At 39.8% G+C, this 22,082-nt stretch overlaps 2 protein-coding genes across 2 annotated transcripts in view; one reads left to right on the top strand and one right to left on the bottom strand.

The window, feature by feature from the left end:
* FAM149B1 (family with sequence similarity 149 member B1) overlaps positions 1-17,795 on the top strand; it is a 46,131-nt gene extending 28,336 nt beyond the window's left edge. The window contains exons 9-14 of the mRNA XM_044662815.1: positions 823-932; positions 6,073-6,297; positions 8,040-8,163; positions 8,354-8,476; positions 14,650-14,725; positions 16,429-17,795. Coding sequence (XP_044518750.1) covers positions 823-932; positions 6,073-6,297; positions 8,040-8,163; positions 8,354-8,476; positions 14,650-14,725; positions 16,429-16,499 — 729 coding nt within the window. The 3' untranslated portion in view covers positions 16,500-17,795. The remainder of the gene's footprint in view (positions 1-822; positions 933-6,072; positions 6,298-8,039; positions 8,164-8,353; positions 8,477-14,649; positions 14,726-16,428) is intronic.
* Positions 17,796-18,394: 599 nt separating this feature from the next.
* DNAJC9 (DnaJ heat shock protein family (Hsp40) member C9) lies at positions 18,395-21,783 on the bottom strand. Its single transcript, XM_044662814.1, has 5 exons — positions 21,519-21,783; positions 21,047-21,187; positions 20,292-20,546; positions 19,194-19,280; positions 18,395-19,072 (listed from the first exon to the last, which is right to left on the bottom strand). Exons 1-5 carry the CDS (start codon positions 21,696-21,698, stop codon positions 18,956-18,958), a joined length of 780 nt encoding a protein of 259 aa, XP_044518749.1. The 5' UTR covers positions 21,699-21,783; the 3' UTR covers positions 18,395-18,955.
* Positions 21,784-22,082: the final 299 nt, after the last annotated feature.

The following is a 22,082-nucleotide window of genomic DNA, read 5'->3' as shown; positions in this document are numbered from 1 at the left end:
ATCTGTTGGAAGTAAAACACCCAGCTCATGTCTCTACAACATAACATAGACTTTACTTTTTCTTAGCATTTATTATGAAAAGTTTGTATAGGTTGGATATATAAAGGGAGAGATTAGAAGTGTACACTTTTCACATGAGATGTGCCATTAAAAATAAATAAATGAACAAAAGTTTCTATAGCAGTTGACATGGGGAGCAGCTGGCCTTAATGATGGGAAGAAACTGAACAAGGGCCAAGAGCCAATGATAGATTTACCTCAGCTCAAACAGAGCTTCTAGAATGTATTAGTTTTTGTTTTTGTTTTTTTATTCCTTCCCACTGCCTCTCAAGAGCTATACTGTAAATACAAATGAAACAATTTGTTGACTTGATGGAAGATTGGGAGCAAAGTCACAGATTATGGATTGTCTTTGATTCCAGGGACATAGAGCAGAAGGAACAAGTTTACCTCATTTATTGTGGATGCTTTTTATTTTATTCGAACCTTTTCTTTGTATATTTACCCAGGTTCTGATTTATTATTGTTAAAAAAAATTATTAGACAAAACTTATTTTCTTCTTACCTATGAAATTTCTTTTTTCTTTTATGGAATATCCTTTTCCCAGCCTAAAAAGAACCTTTCCAAATCACCTTGGACCCCAGCCTAGGATTGAGACTAGGGACAATTCACCAATTAGGAAGATACTAAGAAGCATATTGGGAGAGTGACCCCTTTTAAAAGCTCTCTTTTTTTTTACTGTCAAATGAACACTTGATGAGATCAGGAAACTAAACATGCATTCCTAAGGTAAAATAAAGAATGTGTTTTTTGACTTGTAGATGAGTCTCTCTCAAGCAGTCGGTGGTGGTCACCAGCCAAATGTGAATGGTTTATTGGTTCATGGGATGCCCTTACAGCCAAGAAATCTCTCTCTAATGGACAAACTCCTGTAAGAATTTTTTTCCTTCATTTTAAAAAAGTCTGTAGCCTGTGGATTTTGTAGATTATTGTAACATGGAGAAAAAGAAGTAAATTATCATTTTTATTTAACATATGTGGTGTGCAAGACACTGTGCTAGGCACTTGAGGAATATAAAGAAGTATAACTGTACCTGCCTTTGTCCATGAGGAAGTAATACTATCTAAATAGCACAATACATAAGATTTACTGTTTTTATTATGTAGTTTTTGTTTATCAATCCCCTCTTCCTACTAAGACTATAAGCAGTAAACCATATCTTATTTAAACCTATTTCCTCCAGCCTCTGAGCATGGTGATCTCTGCATAGCAGACAGTTAATGAATGTGGATGTGGAATGGTTAAAGTGCTATAGAAATATATGGTATGGACAGGTCATTACCTGGAAAGATCAGATTAGAGAGTGCTGGGGTCTGGCATGATCAGGGATAATCTCAGTCAGAGGGTTTAGGGATGGGTCTTGAAGGATGGCAAGAAAAAGAGTAATGGCATTCTGGGCATGTCTAGAGGTTGAGTGGTGTGGTTAAGGGCATGAGAGTGAAATAGCTGTGGGCGTGTTTGGAGGACTGTTTTTAGACCAGTTCAGACAGAGTAAAAGGTTTGTTAAGGAGAATAATAGGAGATAATGTAGAACTTGAATGCTTTTTGCCAGTTCTCATTGTAAAATGTCTAAAAAAAAAGGGTAAGGCAAAGTATAAAAATTCTATATTGTGACAGACAAGACTTGAATGGTAATTTGGGACCAAATATGAACTTCCTTAAATGCCAGGCTAAATAATTTAAATTTTTCCCTGTAGGCATCAGGAAACCTTTAATGGATTTTGAGCAAAACAAGTATTGAAAGCAATATCTTGGCAGAAATTATTTAGTAGCATCATTGTATATGACGAATTGAATCACATATTTAGAATTGGAAGGGATCTCAAAGGCCATTTAATCCAACTTTCTCATTTTACAGGTGAGGAGACTGAAGACCAGACTGGTTAGAGGACTTGTCCAAAATTACACAAATAGTAACAGAGATAGGATTTAAATTCATGTTCTCAGACTTTTAAATCCAGTATTCTTTTTACTGTGCCATGCTAAGGGAAAGAGGCTACTTGGAAGCCTGTTACAATAAATAAAGCAAGGAATAACAAGGTGTTATGGGATGATAATGCTGTGGTTATGGTGTTGGGAAAGAAAGGAAGGGACGGTTTGAGAGACAATGCAAATGAAAAATAAGTAAGATTTGTAAGAAAGGTGACTGATTATATAGAGAGAGTGAGGAAAGTATTAAAGTTAAACAGATTTCAAGCCTGAGTGAATGGGAAATTTTGCAGGAATAATCAAGTTGGAAAAGAGAACTAACTATGAGAGGAACTGGTAAATTGTTTTAGAAATGTTAAGTTTTGGATGATGGGACCTTAAATGGACATACTCTGGGCCACATGGGGCTTTCCCAACTCAAGAGAGAGGTCAGAGATGGAGACAGATTTAGGGGTGGGAGTGGGAAAGGGGGGGTATTCTTCAGTGGAGGAATACTAACTGGAACTGCGATATCCATGGGAGAGAATGTGGAAGAAGAGTAGAATCATAGGACATTATGGAGCTCAGCTGAAAGGGAAAGAGGGGCCATAATGAAGACAGATGAGGAATGAGAGGTATCAATCAGTAATGCCCTCAGTTTATGTCATCATTTTTCAGAATGCTTGAATGTTTTATAAAACAAGATTACAAAGAACTCAGAAGATCATCAAGGTAGAACCAGTGTTATCTTCCTTTTGGACTTGAGGGAACCAAGTCACCCAAGCTTGGGTGACTTCCTTGCTGATCATACAAGCGACTGGTATAACATCAGCACTTTGGACTCTTTATCTTCTGTTCATTTCATTATCCACAAGACCATGTAATTTCTTTTGTGTCAACTAGCTTATAACACAAAACTTCTTTTAACCTGCACTCTAACATGATTTTCAAATTTTATGCCCATAAAAGTATAGTTAAGAAGGTAGAGCCATGAATGGAGAAGGTACAGGGAACCATCTGATTTCTAACAAATTACCCTCCAAAAATCAATGATATAACACCTCAAAATGAATTCTGGAGCAGCGTAATCCACCAAAAAACAAAGTGAAGAAATTTTTTAGCCCAAAACAACTTAGAAGGCTGGCACAAGGAATCTAGTGCACTGGTGTAGAGGTGGAACACAATGCGCCAGGGCAGGCCTCAAGATGGAAATAGGCCCTGGGTACAACTAAAGCAATAGCCAAGCCTTCTAAAACTCTCGGCCACAGACGGTAAAGTGAGTCAGACAGCTCCTTTGAAGGGTATTACAGGGGTCCCTTTGCTGGCTATGAGTGTAAGACTTGTTACATTGCCCATTTACAGAGCCAGGTTGCATTCCTGGGGTGCAGCAGTTACAGAATGAGGAGGAACACCAGCATACACCAGCACATACAGCCACAGGGGAGCAGGGGACCCTGATCACAGTTCCAAGGGGGAAAAGAGTGCTTGAGGTTACTCACAGACCAGACCACAGGCCCAGAGAGTATTAAATACACCTCTCCTTACATCATACCACTTTGGAAGAACTGAAAGCAAATAGATTCCCTAGTGCCAGCTCTGAATGCAACTGCACAAAGAACCTGAATCTTTCAACAGTGCTCTCTTCACCACAGTTACAAAGACCAACTTTTAATAATTTTTTAAACTAAAAACAAAGAAAAAAACATGAAAACGAGCAAACAAAAAAAAACTCAATATAGAAAGTTATTTTGCAGATAGGATAGACTCAAACTCAAAAGTCAACAAAGTCAATAATGCTTCATCCAAAGCCTCCAAGAAAAATATGAATTTTTTTCAGACCACAAAGAATTCATGAAGGAGCTCAAAAAGGATTTTAAAAATAAAATAAGAGAAGTAGAAGGAAAATTGGGAAAAGAAATGAGAGTGATACAGGAAGATCATGAAAAAAGAGTCAACAGCTTGGTAAAGAAGAAACTTAATACCTTCAAAAAATAAAATAGGCCAATTGGTAAAAGAGGCACAAAAATGCAAAGAAGGAAAGAAATTCTAAAAAGCATAATTGACTAAATGGAAAAAGATATAGAAAAATGCACTGAAAAGAAAAATTTCTTGAAAGACAGAATTGGCCTTTTAGAAAAAGATACAAAAATTCACTGAGGAAAAACATTCTTTATGGAGTAGAATTGGCCAAATGGAAAAGGAGGTTCAAAAGTTCATTCAAGAATCATGCTTTAAAAATTAGAATTGGGCAAGTGGAAGCTAATGATTCCATGAAGCATCAAGAAACAAAGTCAAAGAGAATGAAAAAATGGAAGAAAATGTGAAAAATGTCAGGGGGAAAATAACTGACTTGGAAATAAACCCACAAGAGAAAATTTAAGAATTATTCAACTATCTAAAAGCCATGATCAAAAAAAGAACTTAGACATCTTCTTTCAAGAAATCATCAAGGAAAATCGTCTGGATATTTTAGAACCAGAGGACAAATAGAAATTGAAAGAATCCACTAGTCATCTCCTAAAAGAGATCCTAAAAGGATAACTCCCAAGAATATGACCAAATTCCAAAACTCCCAGATTAAGGAGAAAATACTGCAAGTAGCCAAAAAAGAAATAATTGATTCACTATTAATTAGAGAAATGCAAATTAAAATAGTTCTGAGGTACCACCCCACACCCATTGAGTTGACTATTTTGACAGAAAAGAAAAAAAACTTGGAGGGGATGTGGAAAGCTGGGACACATATGCTTTTGGGGTGGGGGGAAGTTATGAACTGATTTAGTCATTCATGAGAGCATTTGGAACTATGTCCAAAGAGCTATAAAACAGTATATATATACTTTTACCCAGCAATACCATTACTAGGTTCGTATCCCAAAAAGATAAAACAAAAAGGGAAAGGACCTTTATGTCCAAAAATATTGAAAGCAGCTCTTTTTAGGTAAAGAAAGTGAGGGAATACCTATCAATTTGGGAATGGCTGAGTTAATTATAGTATATGATTGTAATGTAACACTATTGTGTGGTAAGAAATGACAAGCAGGAGGAGCTCAGAAAAACTTGGTAAGACTCACATGTGCTTAAGCAGAGTTAACTAAGCCAGAACCAGGAGTTTATTGCATAGTAACAGGAATATTTTACAATTCTCAGCAATACAGTAATCCAAAACTATACCAAAGGACTGATGATAAAAAAAAAATGCCTTCTATTTCCAGAGAAAAAGAACTAAGTATGAATCCAGACCAAAACAAACTTTTTTCACTTTCTTAATTTTTTTCTATTTGAATTTCCTTCCCCAAAAGGATTAATATGGAATGTTTTACATGATTACAAATGTAAAATCTATATGAGATTGCTTACCCATCTCTGTGGATATGTGGGATTTCAGGGGGAAGAATGGAGAGAATTTGAGACTTGATATTCTTTGAAAAAATGTTGAAAACTTTTTATTTAATTGGGTGTAAAATTTAAATTAAATTTTTTAAATGTATGGTTAAGCCACTGAACTATTTAGGTCTTCAATTTAATTTATTAGAGTACTCACTTTTTCAGGAAGGTCAGTACTGTGGATCACTAAACCATTCATCCTAACTTAAATGGATTAGTTCCTAGTTGGCACTGAGCTCTCTGCTAGAAGGCACTAACAATAGAACATTTATCTTCCACACTGAGCCAGTTAGAGGCATTCTTACTTGGATTTTCTCGAGGGATAATTCCATTGGAATAAATTTCAAGTATGGTGGCAGGCTAGTGGGGAGATGTTTTTAGATAGGTGGATTTTTTTTTTTTATGACCCTCATTCATATTGCATGTAAGGGCCAGATGAGGTTGCCTCTGATGACAAGTGAATGACTTGCTTTTCCTAGATACTCCTGCTTATGCCTAAAATTATAGTATACTGTTAAGGAAGGGTTAATTTATCTGACCTAGGCAAGAAGATTATTCCTTGAAATTAGATTGTTTATTGTAAAAGTTTAAAAATTTTTTTTCTTTAAGCATGTTATACAAACCAAAGCTTTTATCCTATAAGACCTGTTTCATTTCCACTGTGAATTTGTCATTGTGTATATTTTAAATTTTGGATTTTTTATTTGGCTGGTAGAGATATAGATGACAAGCTGCTCATGAGACCTGGATCCAGTACCATCCTTTCTAACCGAAACTGGCCTAATCGCACATTGGAGCTCAGTTCATCATCTCTGTCATATACAGTGCAATCTGCCAGGAGGCGCAACCCACCACCACGTACCCTTCATCCAATTGGCACAAGCCATTCACGCTCAGGGACACCTAGACCCATGGATGAAGTCATCAGAGGAACCAGACTGTATGTTTCAAAATCATATTTTAAAATTAGGGAGTCTAATAAAAATAAGGAAAAATTCATTTTAGGTAGAAAAACTCAAAATGGAAAAAAAAATTAGAACTACATAATTAAAATTTTGTTTTGATACATTAGCTTGAATGCAGTATAGAATGAATAATAGGAGAAAAGGTTTTAACGAGGAACAGATCTCATGCATCTCTATGCATAAGAAATCTGTTGATTCAAATATAGCTGTGGAATTGACCAAAAGAATAATAGCTTTTCTAGAGAAGAGGTTAAATAGGTCTGAGATGTTTAGTCCAAGATGAGGGCAAAGTTTGATATTCCTTTCTGAGAAGAAAAATAATTCTCTTTACATCCCTACAGAGCAATTAATTCTATTCATGATGATGTCATTATTTTAAAAATCTAATAATTAACTTTCCATACTAGCAAAAATATTCCTTATGGTTTTAAAATATTAGCTCATCCATCTAGGATGTGCCTTCATTTAATGACATTACTGATCATTCCAGATAATGGTGGGATGAATGTCTTATTTCCTTTATCAGACATTAAATGTGACTAGAACAGAGGTTTCCATGATGACCATATCACATATCAAGGATGGTGCATGCAGGCATTTTTGTCCATGCCTACTTATGCAGGTTATTTTCAAATAAAACATGCTTTACGAACTAGTATTAACCCAAAAGTGATCATTTCTTGATTTTTCCCTCCAGTTCCTTTTTTTTTTTTTTAAACCCTTACCTTCCATCTTGGAGTCAATACTGTGTATGGGCGCCAAGGCAGAAGAGTGGTAAGGGTAGGCAGTGGGGGTCAAGTGACTTGTCCAGGGTCACACAGCTGGGAAGTGTCTGAGGCCAGATTTGAACCTAGGACCTCCCATCTCTAGGCTTGGCTCTCAATCCACTGAGCTACCCAGCTGCCCCCCAGTTCCTTTTTTTTAACCATGTATTTTGCTTAAATAGATTCCTCAGCACAGGCAAATACTGACCAGAAGAGGAGGAGAAGGGGGTTGGGGGAACATGGCACCAAAGATCTCTGTTAAGTGACTGGTGGCTATCTTGGAGGGCAGAATTCTATTGTATTGGATGTTTAGATAGTAATGGGGACTGTGGGATCAGAATTTATATTATTCAGATGCCCATGTCAATCTAATTATATTACTAAATAAATCCAAATAAATCTTTGCTTGTCAACCATTCTTAATCCATACACTTTATGTGCTAACTTTGTACTTCAGGTTTAAAAAATAAAATCATTTTGACAATGAGAATTGTCTTCTAGCACATGACAGTGTCAGCTGGTTGTACTTGCAATCTTTGGTATCAGTGATGGGTCATTAATCTAGACCTGGGGAAGGAAAGATATGTCATAAGCTATTCAGATTGCTTCCACTATTGTTTGTAAAAGTCATGATGATAATCTGTGTATACCCAGATCCATACTGCAAAGAAATCATTGAGATTTTGTAAATGAAGCCCTAAGTCTAAGAGACCTTCCAAATATAAGGCAGAATTCTCTCCCAGGACTGCATAACAGGAAAAAATAAGCTTTTTTTCCAAAGAAGCAAAACAGATTTTCAAAGAAAACCTGGGAAGCACAGACCAAATATATTAAATGAAATTACTCCTGAGTGATTTGCAGTACTACTGTATAGACATTAAGCTCAACCTTCAGTTGTGATTAAATGAATTATTTTTGCTTTTTCCTTTTTTCTGATCCTTGGGGATTGGCAGCCAAGCAGCAACTGAGTCCTTGTCTTCTACATCACCAATGCCCCTGAGTCGAAATAACCTGCTTCCCCCAATTGGCACAGCTGACTTGGAGCACTTGACCAGTGTGGGATCACAGCGGCAGATGGTATGGACTTGGCATGTCTCTGGGTCAGTGTGGGTGGGCAGAACATCTCCTGGGGAGACCTCATCCTTCAGTCACGCTTGTTCAAAGTACAACCTGCTCTAAATGTCATTGATGAGGTGCTATCTCCCAGGCTGGGGTAGGGTTTGTGCTGGCAGTAACTGCCCATCTGATCTTTTACCTTCTGCTTCAGAAACCCCGCAATGATTCTAGCCGAGCTCGCAGTGCAGTGGTGGATGAGCCCAACCAACAGCCTCAGGAGAGACTCCTTTTACCAGACTTCTTCTCCAGACCCAACACTACTCAGTCATTTTTGGTAGAGTGAAAATATCCTCTTTGGTCTTTATCATTGGGGTACAAGATGGGCAGAAATACTAGTTGGATAGACCTATAAGCTTAGCATGTAACTTTACAAAGAACAAATAAGAGACACAGTGCTGCTTAGGACTCTGCTTAGGATGTTCTCATTGCCAGTGACTCCTACATAGTTACTAGCAAAACCTTTCACTGTCTGTGAAAACAATATATTATGAGGGCTGACCAAAAATTGACAGAGATAAGTGTATATATAAAGTTTCTTTAAAAACTGTATTGATAGGGTTAGTTAGAAGAAACCTTATAGTTAGAAGAAACCTTAGAGATCAGTCTCTAAGATCTAGTCCAGCCCCATCATTTTATAAATGATAAAACTAACATGATTTGCCTAGGTTTACCTAGCTGGGATTGTTCGGGACTAGGACCTGAGGCCTTATTCTGCTCTTGGTCTTTCTCCTACATCACACAACTTAATACTATGTATAGTCTAAATTATTTTAAAGCTAAGATTAAGGCCTCTGAGAACAACAGAAAATTAAACCTGCACACAGCCAACACTGGATATTATTCAACCACAATAACCCTCTAAACAGACTCATATTGTAGAACCTAAACAGATCTTTACCAAAAGAACAGTAGATAGATAGGATCCTGACTAGGTGAAATAAGACTGCTTTCAGAGCTTTGTTTTCGAGTTAATACTGTAGGCACCTCATTTTATGCAAATTCAACACACACAAATTCAGGTATACATGATTGGCAAATTAAAAACAATAAAGGTAGAAAAATACATAAAATAAAAACTTTATTAGATACTAAATCTGCGCCATTTTCCCAAGCAGAGTAACGTCTCACAGTAGTTCACCCAATCACACTCATTCTCACTGTGAGAAGCATTAGTGCAATTACATTTTGTGCCAAATGTTCACTCCTGCATCAGTCTTTGTCCAGAGTTCTCACCCATAACTAACATCAGAAAAGTGTTTCTCTCTGTTTCATTAATGCTATTTAGTTATTAATAATGGCCCCAAAGTACAAGAGTAGGGATGCTGGTAACTGATAAGCCTAAGAAAAGTCATAAAGTGCCTGGGCATATTTGCATAGGAAATGTTTACTAAAAAATGGCATTTGCTATTAGGCATGATTTTCAGCTTAATCAAAGGGCCATTGAATGCTTTGGTTGAGTAAGATGAGGACCTACTATATATGTAAATTGGAATCTTAACATTACTTTTAAAAAAACATCATGAAAAGACTTCCTAGGCAAAGTATTTCACACCAGGATGGATTCCTACAGGGATAACCATGCAGATGGCTCAGCCCAAACTTTCTGTCAGCAGTCTCCAAATCTAGAGATGGGGGTCTGACCCAGATCACCAGCACTGCTCATGGGGGTTGGGGGGTGTCCAAGTAACTGTAGTGGGATCCCATAAAGTCCCAGGGTAATGATTTTTGGTCTGTTTTGCTCCCTGACTTCAGGTTATAATGACATAGATCTGTGCTATTTGATCTACCTTTTTATTTCCACATAGAAAAATGAAACATGAGGCAGATGGATAGACAAGATCTTGATAGGAGGGAGAATCATAAAGAGAAAATAAACCCAAAACAACAAAAAAAGTAACAGAAAAATTAAAGCTCCTGGTTCCTAGAGTTATCACTGAGTTCCAAGTTTTAGAATCTCTATTAAATCTACTTCCCACACATGGCAGTAATGCTTTAAGATCGACATAAAGTGTAAAGCTTCTTGGCCAAGATTTATTTTGGGAGTAAAACTCAACCCATGCAAATCCTCATATTTTAGCGATCCATCAGGATGGTAACAGGCATTCTTGTCTTAAACAGCCCTTCTCCCAGGGTGCTCTAGAAGAGCCTCGTGCTTTCTAGACAAGTCAAACATTCATCCAGGGCCATGAGGTCAAAGTCAAATAGAAGCAGAACCATGAGGACTGAATAATGACTTAGAGAACGACAAATTAACATTAAGTGGTATTATATTTTTATTTGTTTTGTTAAACATTTTCCAATTTCATTTTGGTCTGGTTCTAACCTTAGTGTTTGATATAGAGCAATTGGAACAGTTTATGTTGGGAAGCACTTTCTCTTTTTGAGGAATATTACTTATTTGTTTATTTGTTTTTTAATTTTTCTTTATTTTATTCCAGTAACAAATCTACCCATAAGTTTTCCAGGGTTGTCTTCCCCCCTCTCCCATAGTTGATAAGGAGTTCCACTGGATTTTACATGTATTATCACTCAAAACCCATGTCCATATTCATTTTTGCAATAGAGTAATCTTTTAAAACCAAAACCCCAAATCCTATACCCACATAAACACGTGATAAATCATATTTTCATCTGCATTTATATTCCAACAGTTCTTTCTCTACATGTGGCTAGCATTCTTTCTCATAGGTCCCTCAGGATTGTCCTGCATCATTGCATTGCTGTTAGTAGCAAAGTCTATTGCATTCGATTGTCCCACAGTGTTTCAGTTTCTGTGTAAAATATTCTCCCAATTTTGCTCTTTTCACTCCATGTCAGTTCATGGAGGTCATTCCAGTTCTTATAGAAATCAACCATTTCATCATTTCTTATAGCACAATAGTATTCCATCACCATCATTTAGCACAATTTGTTCAGCCATTCCCCATCTGAGGAACACTCCCTTATTTTCTAATTTTTTTGCTACTATAAAAAGTGCAGCTAAAAATATTTATGTACAGACAGGTCCATCCCCATTTTTTTAATCTCTTTGGAATACAAACCCAGAAGTGGTATTGCTGGATCAAAGGATATTCATTCTTTTAAAGCCCTTTGGGCAAAATTCCAAATTGCCCTCCAGAATGATTGGATCAATTCACAACTCCACCAGCAGTGCATTAATGTGTCGAGTATTATTTAAAAAATAGTGATGCTTGCATTTATAGTGCCCGTAGGTAAGGTCATTTAGCAGTGGAAGGTTCAGCTTCCTACTTTAATAATGCCATAATCTCACTGATACGGGTTCTCCCTCCAGTGCCGCAGATATATCTGGTAATGCCCATGCATACAGGCGCCCTCTTACCCTATATGACTCATCCACATGCTCTGCATTTCCATGGGGCCCCCCCAATGTTCTGGGAAGCAGCATCCCCCATTAGTGTTAGCTTGTGGCCGCCAGCGTGCCAGTGTAACTCGGGGGCCATTTGTGGGCCTCACTCTTGTCCTACAACTGGCCCCCCTTCCTTTGCAGCCAGACATCTCTCTGTCTGCTGCTTCTTATTGAGGGATGTGGGGTAGCATGCCCGGGGCCCTGTGTGCTTTCCTGCTGCCTTTTGGGGAGCCCTTCACCTCCATTCTTCTTAGACAGTAGTGTTACATAACTTAAAAACATACAGTAGCACTGGAAAAAACAGCACGAAAAAGGTGGGCTTTTGTTCAGGGAGATGCGACATCATGAAGAGGAGGAGCTGGGCCCATCGTCATTGTCCATGAGCAAGCACATGTCCAAGTTCTATAGAGATATGGATCTGGGGTGTGTGTGTGTGTGTGTGTGTGTGTATACACAGCCTAATGGATCAGACTTAATGTATTATCCATTGAACTAGATCACGGTTTGGACCTTCATCCACTTAATTTTTTTAGTGTGAATTTTCATTTTTCAGTTATGTCTGACTTTTCATGATCCCATGAACCACAGCTATCCGAGGGGTTTTCTTGGCAGAGATACTGCCATGGTTTGCCATTTCCTCCTCCAGTGAATCCTTTTGTCAGATAGTCAGAGATTAAGTGACTTGCCCAAGGGCACACACCTAGGAAGTGTCTGAAGCTGGATTTGAACTTAGGTCTTCCCGACTCCAAGCACAGTGCTCTCCCCACTGAACCACAGCTGCTGCCTCTTTTTACTGTGGATGGTTAGAGCAAACTTTCTCATTTAGTAGACAATTCCAGAGCTTGGGGGCAAGCAGTATAGTAACATCCATCCGTGGGGGTACCTAGAGGTTCTCAAAATTTATAGGGAATACTTCTCCCACTTGGACTCAGTGGTGGTGAACTCACGTCTTTGGTGAGCATACAGACAGTCTCAGTTTGTATTGTTTGATAGTAATAATAAGGTGAAAGAAAATGATCTGCTCTGCTTGCTAAGGATTTTTGTATGATTTTTAACACATGCTGGCACTGTGTTCTTCCAAATGAAAGCTTTTTAATAGTCAGCACTTGAATAGCCCAGAGGATCTGGGATTCTCTTACACCTTTCAGTCAGTTGCATGATGGTAACAAGTGTTCTGCATAGGATGTCAGTGATGAAAGAAAGCTCACTTCTTTTACATTTTTCAAGAATATCTATTGTCAGAACGTCTCTAGAAAATAGCTTTATCACTCATAATTTTGTAGAAGGAAAGTAAGGCTGAGTCTTTAGTTATTAATATTCTAGTCACCTCTTTTTTGACTTAAGGTTTTTTCCAAGCTTTGGCACTCACCTCACCTTCAGATTCTTTATAGAATCTTTTTCCATTTTTCAATGTTTGTCTAATTCCATTCTGGAAAATCCTTAGCATAACTTTACCTTGTGGCCTGCCAGGTCTCAGTTCAGTCTTTTTTTTCCCTCCTCCAATTTTTGGGGGGCATCTTCAGTTTTTATAACATCTGCATTTCCCAGTTTTTCCCTTCCTTTCCTTACTTCCGCCAGAGTCTTTGTAACAGACAGAAAGTACAACAGGGAAGTAGTTCAGCAAAACTCATTGACATGTCAGCCAGGTTACACTGTATGCATTCTTCCATATCTCTGGCCCCCTCCCCACCTGCCCCCCAAGAAGGGAGGGACATTGTCCTTTCTCTTCAGGATCAAGCTTGGTCATTATAATTACACAATATGTTTCAGTTCTTTCCTTTTAAATTGTTAATAGTCATTACAAATGTTGTTGTCTTGGTTCTATTTGTTTCACTTTGCATGAGTTCATATGAAGCCTTTCCATGCCTTGTGCTGTTAATATTTATTTCCTATTGTGCATTACTTTTCCATCAGATTTATGAACAGCTGTACCCATTCCCTAATTGATGGGCTAATCGACTTTATTCTTTGCTCCTACTAAAAGTGCCACTACAAATATTTTGATATAAATTGGAATTATCTAATTTTGACCCTTGGATATGTGTCTACCAATTTAAAATTTTTTCATTATGAAGCAGTTTTGCCATAATTTTCCTTCCTCCTTTTCTATAAAATCCAAGATGTTCCAAAAGAGTTTTAAGCTCTAGTCGTTTAAAAATGGCCCCTAAGACTTAGGACTCCCTGTATAAACAAATATATCCTATTGAACCTGTTGTTGCCATATCTCTCTGCTGGGCAACAGTATTAAGTGTGTGGACAAAGATGGTTTCTAGACCCTTTTGGCCTTCCTGTCAGAGTGGTTGATTTGTATCAGTTAAATCTCTATGGAAATGATTGATAAGAGGGGTCAGTGTTCATCTTTTACTCATTTCCTTTTTCAGCATTGATACAGATAGAGATAGAGACTGAATCTTGATTGTATTAGTATCACCATTCAGGGTTAGCACCTTCTCTACAATTTATGGTTTGGGAGTTGCCTGATCGACTGTCACGTTCCCTTTATCGCAGACTGTCTTCATCTCGTTTTTACTCTTTATCCTAGTTTGTAGCTGCTTTTACTGAACACCCATAGCTGATTCTGAAGTAGTTCCCATATCATGGACCAGTTATTTCTTGTCAACATGATACATTTCACAAAGTTAATAAGATTAAAAATAAGGATGAAAACATGAGGTCAAGTTTTAGGTAGCAAAATAGATTTTTAATGTTGATACAAGAGACGAAAGCCATTCATTATTTCATTGGACAATAAGTGAACATTGACCACCCTTGGGAACAAGTAAAAAAACTAAACCATATTTATTAGTTACAGTGAAACTGGACAGACAAAAGAAGTACATACACAGGCTTATCTTCGGGTAAGACTGATTTGTGCTTCAGATACTTGGAATAAGAGGCGGCCGCGGGCAGATTCTGTCTCTGCTTTGAAAGCTGACATGAAACTCTTAGATGGGCCCGTGGAGAGGCAGCTTCGCTCTAATAATTCAGAGCCATTTTCCTTAAGTATATTAAAACATTAAGTCTTTAGCATTTGGGGAGAAAAATGAATGACTCGGTTACTTTTCACTCTTTCCTTCTAGCCAGATACACAGTGTCGACGTTCTTACACTGTTATTGATTATCCTAATCAGTCTCGGACTGGCAGAGGATCTGCAGGTACAGGTGCGTTTCCCTCTTGCTTTTTGCTACAAGGTAACATGTGATATAAACTTTCTTTTTAAATACATCATTGTGAACTTAAAATAGGTTACATGTAGTTACTATGTTGTAAAATTGCCAAACTCAATAGGACTTAAATATTGGGACTGGAAAAATGTCTTTGGTAGTTACAACAATTAAAGCTGGTGAAAAACACTAAATTGAAAAAGCAAATCCCTTCATCATCACTCTGTAGAGCAGGGGTCAGCGACGTGTGGCTCTTTTGAGGGCCAGATGTGGCTCTTTCTGCAGGAGCCATAAAGTCAAATTTTTAGGTGCTGTTACAGGAACACACACTGTGAGCACTGCACGGCTCTCACGAAATTACATTTTTAAAAATGTGGCGCTTATGGCTCTCACGGCCAAAAAGGTTGCCGACCCCTGATCTAGAGAATGGTGTGGATCTGGTTACACAAACTAAATGTCTTGCTGGCAGTCATGAATTGATTTTGACGAGTATACTTGGCCAAACAGTTTGGGGAGTAAACCTAAAACTAGTTTTGTCTCATCAAAATTATGCTGCCACATTCAAACTTCAAATTTTTTAAAACCTCTCAATTGTTTTCTATAGATTCTCTTAGCATAGGAGTGACAGGAATCAGTTTAGGGATGTCTAGTTCCTCCTCTATCAGGGAAATTAATTCTCCAAATGCAGACAAGGAGAAAACGGATCATCATTCAGTGGGTGAAGTTCAGCAGAAGCATCCAGTTACAACTATTGTTCATGACAATCAATTAAGCGCAACATATTGAGAATCCACACTAGGCATGCCGACCTGTTTCTGGCTCTTCTGAAGTATAAATGAGATAAAATTATTTTCCAGCTCAACCAAACTGGAAATTACTACAAACTGCCACATCAGTTACTTCAGATCGTTACGTGTACACACATTAATTTCTTTGGAATAACCGACATCTCCATAAAAGTTCTATTGGGATAGAATTCAATGGTGAACTTCAGTGAAAACCAATGCAAACAACAAGGATATTACTGTAGATTTCATCCTATTAAAAAATTCCCCTATTAAAACTTGAGTCTTTATTGTGATTTGGTTTAGACAATTTAATTTTTACAAATATGATTTTCATTCTGTATCATTTAATTCTTATCCAATTATTTTCCATTCCTCCCCCCACCTTTCTAATCCAGATTCTCACTGTTACCAGATTCATTTTAGAATCCTAGGATCAAAGACTGAAAGCTGAAAGGAGCTTTATCAGCCTTCTAACCCTTTCCCCCCCTTTCCATTTCACATGATATATGGCAGTCAGGATTTGAAACCAAGTCCAGCAATTCCATGTACTTGGGAAAGTGGGCCACGTCCTAGTCACAGCTGGGGGCAGAGTTCTGAAGGATCCTGTTACTTTCTTGGTAAAAAATCTTTTGGATCTACTTGTCATTTACTAACGAGAAGTTCAAACTCTTTCTTTCTTTGCCTGCATTCAAGGCCCAACCCTACCTTGTTTCTCACCACTTCTCATCTGATGCCCCAGCGAAGAGCTCACCAGGCCCCTGTCAGTGACTAGCTAAGCGTCTTAGCTCCCTTCTTTCTAGATCCTAGGATTCCTGCCTTATCCGTGCTTGCTTAGTACTCAGTATACAATCTAACAAATTAAAAAGACCCTCGAATATTACTTACTGTATCCTCTTTGTCCAACAGGTCTTCAGTTACATGGCTCTAGGGCCCAGAGTCGAGGTGGACCAGTCACCAGGAGCAGACAGGGACCATAGGGTGAAGCACACCCCAACCCCCAAACCTGTCCTCAGGGGGTGGTGAGCCCGCCTTGAGAAGTTTGTGAATCAGCGTTCAGTCAGCTCAGGGCTGCAGAACTTGTTTACAAGAAAAACTTGAAACCATCTTTACAAAGAGTTCTTAACCTGCTGGAAAAAACCAGCACACAGTGCCTGCCAAAGATCGTGGACCAGCTGTCTTCCTTCAGAGCAAGTCAAGCTACTCCACTGGATGAAGGGAAGCTCTTACCTAAGATGTTACAAGGATTCACTGCCCCCACTCCCACCCCCATCCCCAAATCATTGCTTATGTTGTCTGTCAAACAGGTTATCGGTTACGACGGGATCTGAGAGGTAACTACAGGTGTAAGAAAGCAGCAGTTACTTTATTATATAGCATTAAGCAATCATATTCCCTAAAACACTTCTGATAAACTAAAATAATTTGATTTTCTTAATTTCAAGTAAAATCCATAATCAGAAGACTGAAATGCCACTCAAATGAAAATCCTTCTTAGAGTGCACCCCAAAATTAGCCAGACTGATCCCCAAGGACTTGGCCACACATTCTTACTGGGGATAAAACTGACTAAGCTAAAGGCCAACTGGAAAACATAGTGCATCAGTACAAAGAAATATGGCTTATTTTACCTGTATTGGAATAGACCTATTTGCCAGATCTTATCTTTTTAAAGTAATATTGATCAAGCTAGAGCTTTCAGGTGAAGTTGTACAGATACTGGTATTTCCTATATTCTAATTAATTCTACTTCATTGATCAGATTTCCCTAATACTCATGTTCCCATTTTGCCAAAATTTCTCCTACCACCCTAGGAGGGAAACAAATACATTTGCTTTTTTGGAACTTTCCCACATGGCTTCACCAACTGTCAGGGATCTTCAGGCGTTAAGTCTCAAACAAATTCCTTTGCTGACAGTAGAGGTAGCAGAAGTGGGTAAGCTCTGAATCTCTTGAGTTTTTCTGATGGCATTTTAAAATTTAGAATTAGCTACAACAGTATAGCTTATCTTTAAGACCTGTTCAGTTTACATAACACTTGATTTCATCTGTAATTAAATGTGGTTATATAATTAGTTTCAGTTTTATTGTTCAAGTCATCTCCTGAGAAAAAAGAATTCACAAAATCTTAAAGTGAGGTTACTTTACTGTTACAAGATGGCCAATGCTACTATGTAAAGACACTCGTGTCAAGTATGAGGTGGGGAATCCAATCTGCATGGAATTATATTTTTTTAATTGAATGCAATTAAAGAGTATATTTTCTAAACCATAACGTTTGTGATCAGAAACTGAAAGGTGACTGACAGTGTGTCCTCTACCACCCTCCTAATTTAGCATCAGTGATAACAAACTTCGGTGAAAGTATTGGTCTTAACACTTGAGAAAACAGTATTCAATTTCCTCTACAAAACTGCTCATTGAAAGAAAAGTTGTGAATGTGCTGGGCCAGTGATGGCGAACCTTATAGAGACTGCGTGCTGTGCTCCACCCCCAACCCTACCCCAGATAGGGGAGGAAGTGCTCCCATTGGGCTGCTGGGTAGAGGGGCGGGTGGCCTGGTGGAGAGGGAGAAGGGAGCAGCTTCACCAGCATCCCTCTACGTTTTAGTAACAAACTGGGGGTAGGTAAGGGCTAGGCAATGGGGGTCAAGTGACTTGCTCAGGGTCGCACAGCTGGGAAGTGTCTGAGGCCATATTTGAACCCAGGACCTCCCGTCTCTAGGCCTGGATCTCAATCCACTGAGCTACCCAGCTGCCCCCAGTGTGGTAAGATCTTTAGGCTTATTACTGAGCCCTCCCCACAACCAATATCACTTTTGTAAACAAACTTGAAAGCTAGTTTTGAAAAGACCCTAAAGATGTAGCAGTGAATTATTTTATTAGTTTATTATTTTGTTTTACAAAAATTCATTAAATACTTGCCAACACCAAATAGTGCAAAATATAAAACAAATCTTGTTCACTATTAACAAATGAAAACAAACCTGGCCAGGAAACATTGAGAACAAAGCGGTTCGCTAGTTCTTTAAGAATTTCAGGTTCCCCACCAGTAAGTAGTTTGGTGGTTAAGAGCATTATTACCTGTCAAGTGAATTCTGCTAAAGTTTCGATCTTTTCTTGACATAATTTACCTAGAGTTCCTTTTGTGTAAGACACATGAAAACATTCTCTGAAAAGAAAATTCTTCCAGTAGGGAAATTTCATAGAAACGATAGGTAAGTGCCAGCAAACACTTTAAGAGTGTACCTATAACATGAAAGTGGGCTGGAGAACTGCTGAATGATTTACTTATGAGACAGTCACTGATCTGGATAGTCCAGGTCAGAAGGGACTATTTTTCTCAGTAATAAAGGTTTTACCAATTTTATCTAGATAGGTAGGTAAAAGCCAATTAAACAGAAGGCCCACTGAAGAAACAAAACTATCCACTTCATTATTTCTTTCCTTTCTTGTCAGTTGTTTTTTTCCCTTTTTTGGAAGAGCTGCAATACTTTGCTTCCATCTGGGCCAGAAAACTGTCCATTTCTTTTTCCCGATCCTTTTGTCTGCTCTGTTGAAAGAATTAAAACAACAGATCTCTAAGAAAAGGGTGAGGGGTGAGGTGAGGGTGGGGAGGTTCCCCACTCTTGGGAGCCACAAGACCCACAACACCTAGTATGCCACGTGCTCACCTGTATGAGTGCTTTTAGGTCACCTGATCCCTCCCCCAGGCCCAGCTCCTTTCTGGCCTTTTCTGCCTCTCTGGCCTCTTCTTGAGCCTGAAACAAAACCCAGGTGAGATTTAAAGTCAAATGAAATGCCATCTACTTTACATCTACCACAAAAGCAAAGGGCCAATAAATTCTTTGTTAACATTCATCTAAACTCAGTTGGCAGGAAGTCTGTTCATTTTACTTAGCAGCCTCCTTTCCAATTTTACCCTTTTCTTCAAGGCCATCTAAAAAGGATTTGGTTAAAAAGTCAGGGACTGAACCTATGGTTTCAAGGCTTTGAGGAACTCCTGAATAAAGAAAGGACCTTCACTAACACAGTTCACCAAGTTCTTCAAAAGGAGAGTCTTCTCGTTCCCTACAGCATTACCATTATGTGGCTTGTCTGGCCTCATGATACATTAGATGTGAGATCTGAAGACACGACTTCCTGATTGAAGCCAGCATATTATCATTAGCCAGTGTCCCTGATTAAAAATATTTCTCACAACCATGGGTTAAATGTCAGAGTAGAAATAGGATACTTGGGAAGTTTTAGTCACATTTACTACATTAGATCAGAGACAGAAAGAGACAGGAAGTGATGCAATAAAATTGAAAAAATCCCTAGGAGACTTAAATAAAGTCCATTTGCCTCATAAATATACCAGAAAAGAAACGTCAAAATGTGAAATGAGGTTAGAATAACATGGCTAGGTTCCCTGTCTAAAGCATCAGTTTACCATATATTACAAGTGTTGATTACCCAAAGCCACTTTGGTTTAGAACTTTTACAAAGCATTTTGGGGAAAATTTCAGCAAATTCAAGTGGACCTCTTCCATCTTTTCAAAATCATCTCAAGACAAGCATTCCCAACCACCAAGTTAGTTCCTCTTGAGGAAACTATTTTTTTAACTCTTTTCTCCTTGACTATTTAACTTCTCATACAACTACTATGGCAGTATAAAATACAAAGTGAAGTAATGATACTAAGATTGCATGCCTGTCAAGTATTTATCACCTCGATAAATAAAAACTCAAGCTTCCCTTTTCCCTTGCTGCCCTAGGCACATCCATACCCTCCTTTTTCTTGCATTTATTTTTTGTTTTGACTCTTTGAGAAAAGCTTTATAAGATGGAACTTCTCCAGAATCAATGGCCTGTTGTATGATGCTCCGTATTCTGGGTTCAGCAGTGTATTCTGCACATAATACAGACTCCATGATTTGGTCCATATCGCCCTCGAAGTCCATATAGGCTTGTTTAATATCAGTCAGCTCTTCCTCAGAACCAATGTACTTCTCTTCGAAGTTCTTAATGTCCTCTAACGTTATCTGAAAATATAAGGGTTTAGGAAAAGTCCAACATGAGGGGTTGCTCTTTCAGTTAAGGGTCTTTGGTTAAAATTAGAAAATGTCAGATATTTATTTTTTAAAGTGAGAGCAGATAAGACCCAAACTATATTCGTTACATCCCAAACATCGTAGTTAGTTATAGGAGTCAAGTCAGAGGGCTCGGATTCTCAGTACTCGACCAGGGAACCGTCACCTATTACTAGGCTAACAGAATTAATGTCGTCTCCAAAAGGGGTCTGACAAACTTGGTATTTAAACTTTCCTTGACAGGAGTGAGCTATTCCCATTAGCCCGGGTTCCACTTCCCCTTTAAGTAGCTGTAACTAACGAACAACGAACCCCCTGGTTGAGCACCTCCTCGATGTCAGGCATCGCCCGCTGGATTACAGTGAACCAGACATTCTCGGGCGGCCCCACACACACCGGGCTAGTTCCATCCCGAGACGGAGTAGCAGCCCGGGCTCCCTGCCGCGCCGTACCTTTTTGAAGAGCAGCCTCCAGTAGGCCAGCCAGTCCCGATCCTGGCTGAGCCCGTCCGCCTCCTCGTCCACAGTCCCTTGCTCATCGTACACTGTCCGTCTCTCCCGGTCGCTCAGGACTGAATAGACCTTCCCAAGGATCTAGGGGAGACAGCAGCTGGTAGTGAGCACGGTGCGCCGGCAGCACCGCCCCGGGAGCGCAGCGCGGCCACTGGGCCCCGAGATATTCGCGGGGTCTGGCGAGGGGGCGGAAGATGGACAACTCTGAGCTCGAGAAAGCTGAGAAGGCGGGGCAGGGGCTGTGGGGAGCCCTTGGAGGGATAAGCGGGGCACCCAGCAGTACTAACGCTTTGGGAACCCCCGGGGAGGCGAAAGGAGGCTGGAAGGGGAGGGACTCAAGGCAGGGCGAGCCCCTGCAAGGCTGCAGAGGCCATAGTATGTCGGAGGTGGGGGCGCCAGGGGTCCCACGCACCTGGAACTGCCGAGTAGCCACCTCCTGGCCAGCCTGACCCACGCGGTCCGGGTGCACCTTCAGGGACACCCTGTGGTAGCCGCGCCGGATCTCGCCGTCCGATGCCTCCCGCCGCACGCCCAGCACCTCGTACAGGTCAGCGGTGCCAAACTCTTCCTTGCAGCGTTCCAGGAGCCCCATCACCGCCCCCGCCGCCGCCCGGCCCAAGGGACCAAGGTCTATAGACTTCTCGCAGCTGTGAACTTTCTTTTCCCGCGCGAAAAGGGCCGGCGGCGAGCGAGACGGGGCGGGGCGGGACGTGACGTATCCTGGGGGCGGGACAGAGCCTCCTGCACAACCGCAACGAAACCGACACGTGACGGCGGCCTCCAAAAGTCGCGGGGCGCGAACTGCCGTAAATGCCGCAGGTTATCCCTCTTCTTCCGCCCCCGCTTCCTCCATCCTTATTGGGCCGTCGGAACCTGGCTCCTGATGCCGCCTACCCCCTTGTGACGTTCCTTCCTATCCTCGCTGTCCCGGGCTGCCCAGCGCTCCCCCAAGGGGTGTCGTTTAGGAGAGACGGGC

Source organism: Gracilinanus agilis, chromosome 2, assembly GCF_016433145.1.
Source record: "Gracilinanus agilis isolate LMUSP501 chromosome 2, AgileGrace, whole genome shotgun sequence".
Lineage (NCBI taxonomy): Eukaryota > Metazoa > Chordata > Mammalia > Didelphimorphia > Didelphidae > Gracilinanus > Gracilinanus agilis.
This window is presented reverse-complemented; position numbering and strand designations above follow the sequence as displayed.

What these genes read in the sequence shown, in the direction of transcription:
- DNAJC9 (XM_044662814.1), bottom strand. Translation starts at nt 21,698, where the DNA reads ATGGGGCTCCTGGAACGCTGCAAGGAAGAGTTTGGCACCGCTGACCTG. An exon ending in TGGCTACTCGGCAGTTCCAG is followed by an intron (nt 21,188 to 21,518) that starts GTGCGTGGGACC and finishes TGTCTCCCCTAG; the next exon opens with ATCCTTGGGAAGGTCTATTC. An exon ending in TAAATGCAAGAAAAAGGAGG is followed by an intron (nt 19,281 to 20,291) that starts GTATGGATGTGC and finishes GTTTTGTTTCAG; the next exon opens with GCTCAAGAAGAGGCCAGAGA.